Source organism: Condylostylus longicornis, unplaced genomic scaffold, assembly GCF_029603195.1.
Source record: "Condylostylus longicornis isolate FDR11 unplaced genomic scaffold, ASM2960319v2 ptg000048l, whole genome shotgun sequence".
In the NCBI taxonomy this organism is placed as follows: domain Eukaryota; kingdom Metazoa; phylum Arthropoda; class Insecta; order Diptera; family Dolichopodidae; genus Condylostylus; species Condylostylus longicornis.
The window spans coordinates 7,386,994-7,404,946 of NW_026578017.1; the positions used below are offsets into that span (position 1 = coordinate 7,386,994).

Sequence of the window (17,953 nt, forward strand, 5' to 3'; positions counted from 1 at the left end):
CAGAAGACCAAATACAAAAATAACCAAAAGATGTGCAAACAATGTACGAGAATAAAAGTAATAATAAAAAAAAAATTATTAACTTTAACTTGAAATGCCATCACCTTTTATTTAATTTCCAATAAATAGAACTAATTATTGCTTTCCTTCATTAATTCTATACTATTTTACTTACTTATTAAACAAAATTTTTGAATGACCTTTTAACTTTGTGTAGTTATTTAGTCGAATATACTTAATATGTAAAGTACTTATGTAATATAGTTGATTGTAAGAATAACGAAAATAATTTTGATAAACACTATAGGATACGAATGTTGCCGAAATAATGTAATATCAACAAAATTATGTGGGCAACATGATTACTTCAAAATGTATAATTATTATTAAAAGCCCTATAGCCATGATATATTTCATGTGGGAATGTTAGAGCTTGCTCTTAATTTTCAATTTCCCAAATTATTCAAACTCGAACAGTTTCATTCCATATATAAAAATTTTCACTTTTCGGTTCCTACGTATACTTTGAAATAGTCATCGAATATAAAATTTTGGGAAATACAAGACAAATATCGTGAATATAAAGGGAGTTTTAATAACAAATCAGATGTTATTTAGCGTTTCTGAATTCCTTAGACTGTTATATAAACAGTTAAGTATCATTATGCTATCTCGCGAAATCAACCTAATTTGTGTGATCTTTATATTTGAATTGCATTCAAAGTTGCGTTTAAAGTTTTATCATTGAATTTTTATTTGATTATCTTTATCGTGAGTTTCGTCTTTTTGTTTTAGAAATATGCTTGCATATCAGTACCAAATTCATTATGTTGTGACCTAACTGCATTACAAACAAAATAATATTTTCGTTATACGGTATCTTTAAATAACATTAACATTTTTTTACAGTTAATACTGTTTTTCTCTTACAATGTAATGTATGTAATACAATTATGCATTATTACATCATTTCAATTTCAATTCAATTATATACAAAACATTAAATCTCAATATTTAAATAGTCAATTTAAACTGCACTAGGTGATTCAAAATAATATGAAACCTTTAAATCGCTAAATAAGTAAATAAAGTTAATGTAATTAAAAGCTTTATGTTATATATATGTATGTATAAATTATGTACATGTATTGTGTGAACCTACATATATGTACTTAAATAATATAAGTAACATTTATACTTGGCATAAAAGAAAAATTAAAATGAAAAATGAACAAAAAGAAAACGACTGAGCCGAACTGCACAAAAATATTTTTTTAATAGTGAAAAAATTGTAATAATACTAGAATAGAATATTCCTCAAACTATTCAAAAGTTACCCAATTGCACTAAATTAATGTAATAATTGCCCTAATAGGAGATTTAATGATAAAACTTCAAACGCAACTTGCGATCATTAGATTTTCGTTTTTCTCTATACAAATGCAATATGCAAGTACGTATTTTGAATACTACTATTACCCTCTTAATTAAAGATATGTATATTTCCCTTTCTTAAAATTGTGTAGTAGAAATAAAGTAGCCATTTTGTTTTGCCTGATGTTATCTCTGCTTTCAAATTAATACCGACTACAAAAATATTTTTAAGCTATTATGGCAAAAGTACATAATTATGTCAGTTTTTCGTAAAAATGGGTTTATCCCAAAATTTGTTCCATGAAGACCAAATACGTCAAATAGTTCGAACATATCTTTCATAAGCTCAATCTTATCACCCCTAATATTGTTTATTGTGATCATTATGAATAAATGTGATCATTATGAGGTGCATTTCTTCTTAATCTCTGTAAAAAATATTCGACTTTTGACTAAAGGCTAAAGTCAAAACAAATATTTTGTTAGGTTATGTTATATTTATTTACGATATTAATTGAAAATTTTTCTTGTATGAAATTGTAAATAGAATATAGTGTGACTGTAAAATATGCTAACTTTAGGGTTTTTGCTCCAATCGTTAACTGTCCTTCCAATGTTGGTTTATTTCATGTTGTTGTTTTTGTTCGGAAGTGCCCATTAATACAAGTGGATATTACTAGTTGTTGATTTGCTACTATTTTAGAAAATTAGATCGATTTATCATTTTCGTAGTATGATAAAGTTCAGATATTTAATCGAATGTAAAAGTAGTAAACTACAAATTAGCATAAAATTATAAGTATTGATGAAAATTAGGTTCTCTTGGAAAAATTATAGAGGAAAAATCATCAGAGTAAATTAAAAATTTGAAAAGCATTTATCAATAGGAGATTTAAAAGTTGATGCCGCAAGTTATAAAAAGTCTTGGGATATAAGCATTTTTAATGCCATATTTGGCATAATGACATTTAATTTTGTACAGAGTTTTTAAAAGATAATGACAAGTGCATTTTAAGTATAATCGCGTTCAAAAACAGCATTAAAAATCTATAAAAAACGCTAAACGTTATTAAAGGCAAGAGTAAGTCATAGAATTGTTCGAAGAACTGTGGGTTTTAGCAAAGATGATTCACTGACAAACCCTTGCTCAGTATACCAACACAATTCTAAATGATATTAATTATCATAGCATTTCAGGAGACGGCCCTATCAATATTCTAGCAGTGCTATTAGCAATAAACTAAATGTTGACGATTTAAATAATTCTGAACAAAGGGGTTAAAAAAACCTAGTTACGTAATAAACATTTTAAAAATATTGTGGGCCACAAACAGATTCAATTTAATATTTATTTATCAAAAAATTTTGAAAAATACGAATTCCTTACCAAAAAATTTACAAATTTCTCAAAACAAACACCAAATTCCCTTATGAAATTCACCCTATTCGGCAAAAATTTATGTTTTTCTTCTTGCAAATCTATTTCTATTCATTCGCATATTTCAAATTAATTGCTTTAATGGAACACCTCTTTAGTTGCATCAATCGTATACCAATCTTAGTTTTTGTAAAAATATGTTTAAAATTTATTAATCCCATAAATATATGTATGTATGTATTAATTATTTATTAGCTTCACAATGTTCATACAATATCATTTACAAACTCCATTTTGTAAAAAAAATTAAATTTTCCTATAAAAAAAATTTTTTTTCTATTCAAATAAATATAAAAATTTATATGGCATGTCTTTAAAAATTCGCTCCAGCTGTATAATTTTAGTGATTTCAGATGCCAAACGGTGTCTAGATTTCGAAAATATTTTTTTCAAATTTTTAAATTGCACCCAATCTGAGAAAAATGCATTTAAAAATTTCAAACCATATAGGTACCATTTCTTACAAAAATTGGGAAAAATAAAAAACCTATCAATTTTCTTTACCAAGAAAAGTTTCGAAAAAAAATTTTTGGGTACTAGATTTTTTTTTGTTTTTCGTAATACAAAATTCTAGTTTTTCTTTTCAAAAATTTCAAATTTTTTAAAATATATTTTTGGTTTTTCAAATTAAAAATTTGTATAAAATTTCGTTTCAATTTTATTACTCGTATTATTTGTTACATTTGAAAAAAAAACATTAGAATCCAGATTTTTAATCAAAATAACGGCTCTTTAAAATGTCAAATGTTTTTTCGAGTTACTCTTCTCAAAAATTAATGATAGTTGATAATTACAGCGCTTAAAATCAATAAAAATCAAAAGTAGGAAAAATACCCTATTTTTCACTTACAGATTAAAATCTTGACATAGAAATGGTTTTTGTTCTGTATTAGTTCTAGGTTTAAATTAAAGCTTAAGCCGCTGGGAAAAATTCTATAAAAAAATTTCAAGGTTTTAAAAAATTCCTTACGAAATTATCTGGTTAGAAAAAACTGAAAAAATAAAACAAGTGAAAAACTTGATTTTCCCTAAAGTTCCGGATACCTAAAATACAGAATCGAGCAACATGTCTATTTAAAGCCCTTATTTGTCTAATGTTCCTATCCTTTTTAGAAACTGGGTTATAATCAAAAAAATTTGAATAAATAAAAATTTCATGAAAATTCGTTAAAATCCCATTACCTTCGAGTCCCTTGAGATTTCGCACCTAGTCAGTAGCAAAAGTTTTACCCATTTTCGATCTTCTAACCAATGATATACGTTGTTGTATACCTTTCTGAATCACTTTGTATAAGTTTTACAATAACTGCCATAAGAATACAGCACCCAAATTTTGAATAAACGAAGACGAATGAAATTTTGAATAATTGAGCCGCTTAATAAAAATTTGAACAAAATCTGGTAATAGCTGCATAAATTCATACTTATATGAACCAATACAAATTGCCATACTGTTGTGGATTATATCTCATGCAAAATTTTTGGATTAAAATTTTTGAAAAGAATTCTATTAGAACTTGTAAATCTCAACATTTCAATTAGAAAGAGCGCAAAATTAACTTTTTTACTGATAGCTTCATATTCGGTACCACAACTTTTGTTACCATGTCTTTAGTCGACTTTTAATTAAGATTAAAACATTTTTTTTTAAAGATAATCAAATAAAAAAAACTTCATTTTATTCTACTTGTGCTTTTTTTCTGTATAAATAACTTTTAATCCTTAGTCTAAGCAATCGTTTAAATGTATTACTTGTACTTACTATGAAAAAAAGAAACAAAAACCTTCGTAACACACAACGTATTTTACAGTAAAATATTATGTACCTACATACCTACCTCAAGCTACCTCAATACCATTATGATTTACTATTTACATATACTAATGTACATTAAGTATTATGCGTTTATGTACATCTACGTAAATACATTTTGAAACACTTTACCGAATTATTACCTCAGGTCTAATCAAAATCACTATAATTGAATTTTTTAAAATGCACTCAATTGCAAAATTACGAAAGTTTTTAAAACTTGAGCAAAAAAAAGAGCTTAATCATATTTGCGAGCACCTACATATACGAACAAAAAAAGTGTAAAAATTACAACAAACGAGTAAAATACAGTTGACTGTGTCAACTCTATGATACCCGCAGGAAAGTTTTCATATGGTTATAATATATAACAAGGGTTCTCCTAAAGATCTCGCTAATATTCTATTAGAAATATTGCCATGCTCTATTTAACACGTTGCAGTGAAATTTATCCAATGTGGCCTACGACATTTTTGATCGCTTATGAATAAGTTATTTATGTGTTAATATGTGTTACCAATGTTAGTACACATCCCGAAATAGTAGTCCTTTTATCAAACTCTTATGGCCCATATTTGAAAATTGTTATTAAGTCCTCTGGCAACTGATGTTAGAAATTATGGAACTACAACAAAATTTTTTTGAAATTGTGGCCCTATTGCCCAACTTACGCAACACATTTTGTCGATTTATTGGCAACAATTAAAAGCTCATTTGTGAAAAGTTTATTAACTGCAGGCTTCACAATTAGTTATTTTTAGATTTGTAAGTATATGGCAACTACTCATACCATTGCTTTAATCGAATCCAAAGTAAATATTATAGAATTTTTGCAATTTTGTGAAAATTTGGTTAGGCAAACTAAATTTGTCGACTCAGACACTATTATATCTCAGACATCTATTTCTAAGTATTATAAACATAGGGGTAGATATAAAATACATTTTGAAAATTAATTTGTGTAAAAACTGGAAAACAAAATGTAAAATTAAACTGCACCGGAGGTTACTTAATGTCTTTAGTAAAATGCATGCTACCAGAAATATAGTGGTGTGAAAATTAACACATTCTTTTATTGAGTTTTACACAAAAAAAAATAAGAAAAAAATATTCATAGTTGCATTTTTATCACATATGCACATACACATAATATAACAGTATACCCAATACTATATACAAGATTATGATTGATATAGACACTAAGCAAATCCTATCGAAAGCCGTACACTATGTATGCTATCTGCTTCAGTATATCCAAAGTATGATAGTCTTAAAATAGCATTTCTAATGCGGTCTGAAATTTGTGTCAATAAAAATCGATTTTAGTTTTTGTTTTTGTTTTTTTTTTAACTTTATTAGGTTGAATTTTTCTCTCTTTCTTCTCTTTTGAAAATATTGTAAATTTTTCGATGAAAATAGAATATTTTTGTGTTTCTATGTGAAAATTGTGATAAAAATTGTATTACTTATACATGCACACATGCATAATACACATAGCTCTACTTTTGTAGTTACTTAACTAGATATAACATGGTATATGTAGACATTTATATATATATATCTCAATTTGCAACTGAGAATGTAAATACATGCACATGTATCTAAGCACAAATGGTTTTATATGCACCTAAACGTACATAAGAAAAATTGTAACTAGTATCAGAAAAACAAGAATGCAAAATATGTTGTCATAGGTTGTTGTCATATCATACAAACAAATTGTATTCTGCATAGATGTCGTACATGTCATTTAATTAACGAGAATGGTAAAGAAAAATTGAATATTTTAAGTTTGAAATGTGATGAAGTTGTCAAAATTTGCTTGTTTTTTTCATTTTTTTTTTTAAAATATTAATATTCAATTGTACTATCAGAATTCAATAACTTTGGTATAAGAATTGAAAATAAAATATTGAAGCTGAATGTAGGACCCTTAAGTTAATTTTTTAAGTGTTGTTCTTATAACTTGGTACTGTGGAATACTTACGAAAGTCAAATTACGAATCAATACACAATTAATTACAAAATCGACATTATGTGAAAGAAAATTATTTTAACATTCGCAATATATTAAAAAACAAATTAAAAAAAATTAGAAAATTAGAAATTCAGAAAATGAAATTTCAAAAAGTCAATGTTTTCAAATCGCAAAAAGTTTCTCGTTTTACAGCTCCTTCATTTGAATTTTCTCTTTTGTTTTTCTGTCTATTTATTAGGGTTTACAGCATTTTTCTATTTATAGGGTATATTCTGCTAAAATGAAAATTATTAGACAAGTTGGAAAACTTGTGGTTGAAATAAAAACAAACAATTTTAGAAACCAATTATTACAGGACTTGAAATTTTTTCAGTCCAACTTGTTTTGCTTCATATTTTTCGATTTTTCATGTACCTTGCGAAATTCCCCAAAATTTTCTTATGTTTTGATTATTTTTTTACCCAAAATGTTTAATATTACGTTTAGAATTCCATATTCAACATGAATAACCTTTATTTTAAAGCTCAATCCAAATTTCCACTTACATTTGTAGAACTAAAACAACATCTGACAGGGTATTAGAAAATATGCGTAAGTTGCATTTTAGATAGCTATTCATTTTTTATAGCCCACAGTATTATAATGTTATAATATGTAGATATGAAAATCGCACAACTTGTTCTTTCATAATAGTAAGTGTGTTTCAACATAGTAGGACGTTTTATTCTTTGTGACTTTTATTTCACGTTAACAGCCTCATATTGTTAAAAAATGCCTTGTCGTAATTCAAAAACAAAAATGTTTGTAAAAGAAATTTATTCATGAGGTAAATAAAATTCGTGAGAAAATATCCTGCACGAGCTAAAATTACTAAACTTCTTAGGAGTTCTGGGAAAATTTTTACATTTTTAATTACAAATTGAAATATTCTTAATCGAATATTAAAAAACTACTTATTCCATTGAATTTTTTTTTCCTCCTCTATGATTCTAAAAACAAAATCGTTATTTAACAATGAGTCAATCTCTCTCATTCATTCAATTTGAAATTTAATTATAATTTATTTCCAATTTCCACACTTTATTTATTTACTTTTTTAATGTAAATTATATAATTTATGGTCATCGCCGTTTTCACAATAACATTATATTGAAAAAAAAAAATCAAATATCAAAGTTTGTTAAATAGGGCAAAATATTTTTTGTCCTCTATATTGAATTAAAAAAAGTTGAGAAACGCGATTGGTGCAATTTTGTATTACGAGACATGAGCCATGAAAGAGTTAAACGTAACCATTTTATTCCTAGACAGGCTTATCAGTTCATTTGCTTAAATGCATTATACACAAATTCACCAAACAAAATTAAAGTTATATATAAAAGTAATTTCTCTGGGCACCTTTATTTTGATATGAAAACCAAATTTCTATTTTGAAAATGAAGTAAGTTAAAAAATAAAGTCAAAATACATTTTAAGATACTAAAGAGACAACCAATTAAGTAAGTGCTAGAAAGATTGGTTTTTCAAATGAATTCATTATTTTTCCAGCAAAACAAGCGAATTCAAAATTTCAAATAACTCATAGTTAAGATAGTTTACTTTCAAATTGGGCGAATTCAAAAATTTTGAAAAATTTCGGTATTACAAGCGTAAATTCAAGTTGTTAACTAATGACCTTTAAAATATGAAAAATGTAAGTAATAAATTAAAAATTGCTTTAAATTAAAATTTTTTTCTTTTCAACTAAGATAAAACAAAATGACATCTGAAATTTTAAATACACAAAAATATTACCTTTTACGAAAACCTATACGAAAAATTGAATTGACGCCAAATTTTTTTCTATTAGATTGCAGAATACCATCTGATTCGGAAAATCTATGAACTAAGCAAAGAATCAGAGCAAAAAGAAAAACAAAAACATTTTATACAAAAATAACAAATTAAAAATTGTAAAATAGAAAAGAAAGAGAAAGAAAAATTTAATCTATTTATGTATGATATTTGAATAGCGCGACCACCCCCTTTGGTTGTTTTCTTTTTTTAAATAACTTTTTTTTTCTATTCTTCTATCTACGTCCTACAAGTATATCTAGATATGTATATATACAATTACTTTTAGTTGCATATATTCATGTGCAAATGTTTGTTTTCCCGAATAGTGCATAAAATTGAATATTTTGAATTCTAAGGAAATGAATTGGGCTACCTGCCAATTCATCTGGAAATGGCCCTGAAAATTTATAAATAATGTGAACGCGTAAAAAAATAATTTTTTTTTTTCTTTTTTTTTCGTATGGTTTTATATGTTTTATTTTCATATGTATTTGTAAGATGTGTAAATTTTAGAAATAGTTTTTTTTTTGTATCAAAAATAAATAAATAAATTCATGAATGAAAATATTAGAGAAAGAGAAGAAAAATTGCAAAACTATAAAAAAATTGCTATAATGTGTGATTTGATAATTTCTTCATGTACGTACGAATGTAAGTGTATTGATTTATTCGTATTCTTGTAGAAAAATTAGATCCAGTTAAAATTTAAAGAGTTGTACCAGTTGCAAGCAAGTAATTTTTGATTACGGCTCCAATTTGTCCCAAATTTTTACAAAAATGTATGACATTTTACGTTCAGTTTTCTGTCTTAAAAAAGTCGCTAAAAACTCGGGAAAATATTTTTTTAAAAATATTTCTATAAGGTTATCAAGCAACCTTTAACAACTCTATATTCACCGATTTGAAATAAGTTAAAGATTTTCAATCAATCAAGTCATTGTCGAAGCAAAACAAATAAATTGTGAAGTTGCTGAAATTGCATAATTAGAGGAGTTTCAAATTTTTATCAAGTTTATGAAATATGAAATCTTTAAAATAGTAAAATGTCAAAAAACGAAATTAAAGTAAGAAGACGGCCAAATGTCGGAAATTTCAAACTGTTTAAAAATTTTAGAAATTTTGATATTAAGAAAATATACAAACTACAAAAACAAAAGAAATTGGATGATTCAGTTCAAATATTTGAGAATAGCAAATTAAAAAGCTCTTTTAATAATAATCACGAAAAATTAATAATCTTAATAAATCGCGTAATTAAAAATTAAAATTTCAACTCTAATCTTTTTGCAATTTTTGATTATTTAAATCCAATTCCAAAATTAATTTTTGATTATTTTTGAAAATTTAAATAAAGAAAATTTGAAATTTGGCTCGAGAAAGCAATATTTTAAAATTTAATGCAATTAGATTACATTAAGATCGTAAATTGAGAAAGAAATCAAAAAAAATTGAAAACTATTATTTCGAACACTTAATTTTTAAAATAAAATTTAAAAAGCACTTAAATTATTTTTCAAATGCATGAAAGATGTGTGAATAATAAAAGTAGACGTAAGTTCTTATTAGTAAAAGAAATTTTTATTTATTTAAAAAATATTCAAAATTGCGACATTCTAGTTTATAAACTTGTGCAGAAAAATTTTGTTATTTTAAACTCTCAATACATCTAATTCGAATTGATTCACGAACTCAAAGACAAGAAATTCGAAAAACTATTTGCCAATTCCTTTTTTTACATAAAAATTCGAAACGACTACACAAATTTAACGTAATTTTGATTTAAACCCAATATTTCATTAATATTTCATTAAAAAGCAAGAGTTTTATGTACGAACCCAAGTAATATTGTAAGTTTAAAAGTGCATAAATGAAAAATATTTTTTCGTTTTGGGAAGCGAGCCTTAATAATGAACTTTTATTGTTTATTTTTGTTCAAAATTTTAAACAAACCGAAGTCACTAATAGCAATGGTACGAACTTCAATTTTGATAATAAACCAAAATAATGAACCAAACAAAAAAGCCAAAATGAAAAATAGAAGAAGTTTTTCCTCCCGATTCATCCTTATATGACGGTAATCGCAAAATTTTTTAAACCTTTATTAATTTCTTATGTATAAGTAGAATGCATTTTTGTTAACTGCAACGCCATCACATATAATATATAAGAACGACCTGTGATGATAGTAGGCCAAAATTTTATTGAAAAACTTGTTTCCTTGTCATAATAAATTTCAATTTTAGCACATTTTCAACAAAATGTGGAAAAAATGTCCTTATTAGCATAATTTTGTCTGTCAGTGTGTTTTTTTTTTTCTTACGAAAATTCTACGCCCCTTAAGATAGAAAACTGAAATTTTATATGCCAATAAACATTTGTACATAAATAGTCAAACTATGTTTTTCGAGAAAAAGAAAAATTTTTAAACTTCTGATTTTTTTGAAAATTTATTATGTCGAAACTTTAAACATTTTTCCAATCCCACAAGCACAGAAAAACATCAACTTATTTTTCTTACTACCAAATGGCATAGGCAGACGCTACCATAACAAAATGAAGGTCGAAAATAATCAGTATTCTCAAACCCTCTTTTGCCTTTTTAAATTTATTTTTCTCAAAGATGAGAAGCTTCAAAAGTCTGAAATTCTTGTTGTCGTTGATAAATAATTTATATTTTTTTTTTTATCTTCTTCATTCGAGTCGATAAGTTTTATCAAATTGTTTATAAAAGCAAATAAGTATCAGTAACTGTCATCAGAAGGCGTGATTAAATTTGTTAAATAACCCAAATAACCGGATACATAATTTAATTACTTTCTTAGGACTTCTTTCAATTTTGTTATGACTCTAAAGGAATGCAATATTTATGGCATATTTATATGTTGTTAAGAAAACTGATTACAGAATTGGAAATGCACTACTTTACAAACCATTGGTTTGATTTTTTTAAATTTTTTTTAAATTAATTCATAAATATCTGTTATTTACCAAAAAAAATAGTATGTAAAATAAATAAAGTTGGGTCAAACCAATGGTTTGTATAGTAGCACTTTTCCCTTCAACATGTGAAAATACTGCTTTTAAGTACAGTCTATGTATACCTATCACACTATTAAAATTATTTTCATTCATTTTCAAAATTATTTCTAGGATTGCATATATTTAGGATGAACGATTTATGCAGTCTTTGGAATAAAGCAAAAATTAATATAAAGTGGGGTGAACATAATGCTCGATTTTAAGAGTTAATTGTGTGAGTTAAGAAAAATAATTATATTTTTTAATGTCATGGAATTTACCCATAGCTTTTTGTGTTTATAGAAATTTGAAAAAGCTTGCGGTTTCGGAAATATAAGGTGTCAAAAATTCAAATTTCAAGAGGCGATAACTTGAGAGGGGGTGGAGATGGAAAAAAATTTTCTTCTAACAAAATGAACTATTTGTTAATGTCTAAAAGCTCGTAATTTCAAGCTTCTACAGGCTGAGGTCTAGAAGAAAAACGAAATCAAAAATTTGGAAAAAAGGACTTTAGATACCGCGCTAAGGGAAGCAAGCTGCTGCCCTTCTGCGTTTGCAAAATTTCAAAAATGCTTATGGTTTCATTGCAACAAATAGTTAAAAAGGCCATTTTTAGGGTTTTGGGGGGGTATAACTTCTAGAGGAAGGGAGATAGGTAAAAATTTTGTTCTGCGGAAATAAGTTTCTAATAAAGATCTATGTACGTACAAAATTTCAGATTTTTATCTTCAAGGGTGCAGAAGTTTTGTAAACAGACACACGGACAGACGGACGGACGGACAGAGTAAAACTAATAAGTACTTTTTTTCAAAAATTTTTTTGAAAAGTGCTAAAAGGAAAATAGTTCGGATAACATTCAAAACCATACTGCTGTAACGATAATATTAACGAAAAAAAAAACAGTTCATTCAAAAGAAATTCTTGGACAGTGATTAATCGTAAATGACACCATACAGTATTAAAAATTCCATTACAATTTTACATTAACACATACGATAGTTAAAAGGTCATTTGAAAGTTTTAAGTCTTTCTGTTTTTATATTAAAATCAATATTTCGAAATTACGATTTAAAACCAAAACAGAATTTAAGCATATAAAATATTCGCACTTTTAAATTGAAATTTTAACGTAACAAAGGTTGGAATGTCAGATAAAGTACACATAAATAGTTCCATTTTGATATTAAAATTTATATTGATTCTCTTAAAACTGCAATAAGCATTGTAAGTGGTCTATTTTAACAAACAGTCAGAATTCAAGGCAATATAAATATGAAAATTGAAAATCTGCAATGAAAAAGAATTTGACACCGTATAACTTTTGTAATTAAAATCCTTACATTTACTGCCCAAACTATGCACTTATAATAAACGAGGTCAATGGAGTATTGCAGTGTTAATATTAAAAATATATTTTTTCACATTAATGAAAAAATTGAATTAAAAAATTTCATAAATAAAAGTAATACGACTTTATGACCAATTAATAAAAATATTTAATTGCATATATACTTGGGTATGCAAGGATTAATTGGATTGAATATATAAATTTGCTGTTAACTTCGCTGGATAATACGAAGGCCCTGTACAGGTGAAAAACAAAATAATGCTCGAATTACTTTAACACTTAAATTTGTACATGAGACCAATTTTAAACAGCTAGTAGTGTTTTTGACTCCAGATCTAAAGAGAGCTCACTCAGCGCTACAACTGTTAACTTAAATGTTTGTCCTACACTTTTACTTTAAAATATCTGGCGAAATTGCTGGTTTTATCAGTAAATCGCGTGTAAAATAATGCATAGATCTTTTGATAAATTGAAAAATTCACTTTTTAAAATTTATTTAATATGGAATTAGCTACTTTCTTTTTAGAATGTTGCTGCATTTTGCAAGAAATTTCATAGACAATATTAGGAGCATGAGAGGGACAAAAGCGTACATGCGTTTTTTCTTTTAGAATTGTGCCTCCGTAACTAAATATGTCCGTTTAAAATTTAAGCATTTTGACTTAAATGATTATGATTAAATTATTTTGTACGTTATATATGGCAGGTACTGCACAAACTAATACAAGCATAGTTAAATATCATCGTAATAGTGATCTTATTGCTCCGCTTGCAATACAAAAGTGCTTTAATGTTTCTATCAACTGCAGTCGTTCCTATTTGTGAAAATTTGTTTTGCATACCCTAATACTTTTTTTAATTATCCCTTGCATACGGCTATTATGCAGACATAAATGGTTAGATCGATTAAGGAACATATGTATACGCTAAGCAAAAGTAGGTAAATATACGCAATAAGTAGAAGTCAAAGATCCCAGATTTTTATTTCTTAGCCATACAAATGGAGTATTAAATTTATAATATTTGTACGGATACGGAAATAATGAAAATTAAATTTAAACTATTTTCATATTTTACTCCTGCTGCTTGAACTCTATATACATCCATATATTCCAAAAACCGTACTTTAAAAAAAGTTAATATTTACTCATAAAATCCTCAAGGAAACTTTTTCATTATCGCTAAATTAATATTTTGAAAATAAATAATTATTAATTTAAACAATATATAAATTTTGCTCACCTTCAGTAACATCAGCGCATCCTAATATTAAAATAAATATAGTTAATGTTATAATTAATCCTAAATATGGTGGTGGTGGTGGTGGAGATTGTATTGAAGATCGGTGGATTCTTTTCATTTTAACTATTTTTAAATTATTATTATTACAATTTTTATAATTTAAATTTTTAATTATAATATTCCAGTAAGTATAACGAAATTTTTTAATATTATTAAAAATTTTACTAATTAAAATATTATTATTAACAACAATTAGAATAACAAATAACTTTATTAATAAAATAACATTTAAAATAATTTTTTTCAAATTGAAATTTTCTTTTAAATTATTTTTATTAATTATTAAATTATTATCACTATTATTATTATTAATATTTTTAATATTATCTTTAATAATATTTTGTTTAATGTCATATTGACAATTTGAATTAATTAAATTATTATTATTGTTAATATTATTGATTTGTTTTTTTAACATTTCAATGCAAAATAATTTATCAATTGTATTTGATCTTCTTTTATATTTATAATTTGATTCGAAATTATTTTCCTGATAATCATAATCGTTATTTTCATTATTATCATTGATATTATGTTTATTACAATAATTATTAACTTTATTATTTTTATAATGTATTTTATGCAAACTTTCCAAATTTCGTTGTTCATTTTCATAACTGTTTTTAAAGCTTTTTCTCTTGATATCATTATGACTTTCATCATTATTATCATTCATAAATTCCTCAAAATGTTCAGTTCTTTTAATACCACAATGTTGATAACCACTTAAAGTTGCCAGTTTTTTAAAAATATTTAAATTTTTTGTTGTCGTTTGGAATTTATCATAAATTATCGGATTATTAGATGAATTTTCTATTTTATATGGTAACTCTTGACTTATCTTATAATTTAGAGTGTCCAGATAATTATATTCATTATTATTAGCTATTATTGATGACAATAATGTTTCTTTATCAACATTCAAATTCGATAATGGAATTTTTGTAGTAGAAATAATTACAGAAGCATTTTTATCCACTAATTTATCTGTTGTTTCTTTATTTGTTGGTTGTATTTTCCTTTCTGATAATACTTTGTTCAATAATACTAATTTATTTTTGACTTCAATTGGCTTTAATTGAAAATTATCACCATCGTATGAGTTTAATAATAATTTTATCTCCTGTTCATTTATAAAGATTTTCTTAGGAAATTTTAAAGTCGATATTTCTTGATAATTCTCTTGCTTTGATGTTTTAACATCTGAAGCAGATATTAATGATGGTAGTGTTGAAATTTTTATTTTGTTATCACCGTTTAATGTGGACATTTTCATTATTTTGCATTTCAAAATTAAACATGTTACCGCTATTAACGTATAAGATCGTCACTTATATTTTCTGTTGAAAAAAAATGTAAATTAAGAATAAAATTTATTGGACAGTTTTCACATTTCTATTCTAGTTGTAGCTGTTGTTTATATATAGCTGTTACATAGGTTATTTGAAACACGGAATTAATAGTTACCTGAAAATAGATAGAGTTGGAAAAGATTATAAACTATGGTATTATAACAGTTTTAATTAAGATTAAATACGAGTTGCTCGAAATTTATTAAATTTTATTCGTATTGAATAATTTTATTATTGAATTAAAAATTTATTATTACTTAAATAGTTTGTTATCGCATATTTAAATTTTATTATTACATTTTCATAAAAATTGCTAGAGCAAGCCGAAATTTTACAGTTTCTTGCTTACTGCTGAACAATATGCAAGATTGAGTTTAATTTAGTAAATAGTCAGGGTAAAATTCAAATATTTCTCTCATCTCAAATTTCTTTTTCAAACAGAGAGATTTTAAATGTTCCACTCTCTAATTCTATTTACGTAAAGTGCATGACTAAAATGCGAGTAATAAAATTACAAATTACATGAGTTTTGAAAAATTATAAATACTTCTTTAATTATGTATATGATAGTTTTTCCTGAATCCTTAATTTACAGTATAATTATGAGACAAATTCAAAAGATAAATGAAAGTCACCTGCTAAATTAGCTCTTGCTAAAAATTATGTTAGCAGTCCTAATGTTAAATACATAGGTATAATATTCATATTAGTAATATGCAAAATAACTCTCATTTTATAAAATCAATTTTTTTTCCCTTATGACATTTTGAATAACATTTTAATTAGTTCCGGTCTATACAAAGGAATGATAATAAAGTAAAGCAGAAAAAAAAAAACACATACTCCAAAAAAAATTTGCTCAATATTATGATTAAGAAAAACAGAAGTATTGTGAATCACAAAAATAGTTTGTTAAGTAGCATGTTATCTCTTTTAATCAATTTATGTATAGAATTAGTATTTTTACAGAATTTAGATCTGATTAATGAAGCGTTCTGTTTAGAAATAGTTCTTTTACTATGAATAAATTTAGGAAAAATCAGTGAAAATTTTCTAAAAAAATTTGTAAAAGTGCCATGTAACCCATCGTGGTTGAAATAATAAAGACAATAAAAATAGGGTTTTAAAAAATTTCTTAAGTAATAAGTCTATTTTCTCGATATAAGACCCAAGACTTAAGAATATATTGGAAATCACGAAAAATTTTGCAACAGACAGCTGAATAACTGATAAGTTATTTTGTTTTAATATTTTTTTTGAAAATATTCTAAAAAGCAATAAAACTATAAAAAAAATGTTTACTAACTTACTAATCATCAGTAACCACAATTAGTCACACTATAAAAAAATTTAAATATCTATTAATATTCTACACCAGTTTAGAACGAAAAATATCACTCCATATGTCCAAATTTGAACCAGACAAATTTATAAAATAATAAAAGAAAAAACAATTCAGAAAATTAAGAGGACCATAAAATAATTCCCAATTTAGTCATTCAAATTCTTACTTTTGTTAGTGGTTCTGCTTATTTTTTCTTGTTTTTTATTATTTTAATAAAATTCTCATTTATATAAATAAAAATATAAGAAGCAATTCTTAAAAATATTCAATTCTTCAATTTCCTTCCCAAAAAAAAGCACATTATTATATAAAAGTATAAAAGAATTTTAAATTCCAATATTATTTTTATAACAAATGAAATATCAAATATCACGAAACAAAATAACAAAAAAAATAAAAAATTTAAAATAAAAATGTCTTGGAAATAAAGTCGTCTGGACGGACTTGTATGGTTATTTATTGACATAATATAAAAGTAAATTATTACATTTCGTTGAGATTGTTAAGAAACAAAATCAAAAAGCAAAAATCAACACAAAAATTTTTAATTCAATGAAAATATCACAAAAGGAATTTTGCAACCAATGGTTATGGACTATAAGATACTATCATATTTTTAATCAGCGATTTTTTTGACTCCAAATATACTTCAATACATTACACATGTACATACATACATATGTATTATATTTGCAGTGAGACCGAATTAAGCAAAAATTAAAATAAAATAAAAAAAAAATTGGTATCGAATTCAGATTTCAACAATTTGTCAATTTTAATTTTATTTGATTTTTACTGAATTTTAATTATTACTTCCATTTTAACCCAAAGAAAAAGTAAAACAAAAAAAAATGCTTACAAGTTTATAAACAAAAATCGTATAATGTTGCTAGACATGGTGGTTTACTTTTAACTAAAACCAATATGTATGTAAGTGTAGTGTGCGAAATGCAAATTTTCGAGTAAAAAAAGAGAAAATATTGGCCGTATTTAGTTCATTTACACTTGCTTACATAAGAATGTGCGTGTAACTATATGCAACTGTGGAGTTTTACTCACGTAATAAATTTTTAAAGTATTTTTTTTTTATACACCATCGGGTGATATTCTTTACTTTACCGAAATTATTTCGCAAATATTGATGATCAA

General features: G+C 25.2%; 1 protein-coding gene across 2 annotated transcripts in view; it reads right to left on the reverse strand.

Annotated features, from left to right (window-relative positions):
- LOC129611242 (uncharacterized) overlaps window positions 1-17,953 on the reverse strand; it is a 147,533-nt gene that overhangs the window by 96,245 nt on the left and 33,335 nt on the right. Inside the window, exon 2 of one of the 2 annotated variants that reach the window (XM_055524285.1) lies at window positions 14,048-15,447. In XM_055524285.1, the coding sequence (XP_055380260.1) occupies window positions 14,048-15,383 (1,336 nt within the window). In that variant the 5' untranslated portion in view covers window positions 15,384-15,447. Of the gene's footprint in view, window positions 1-14,047; window positions 15,575-17,953 lie in introns of both variants that reach the window. The other variant, XM_055524284.1, reaches the window with a different exon arrangement.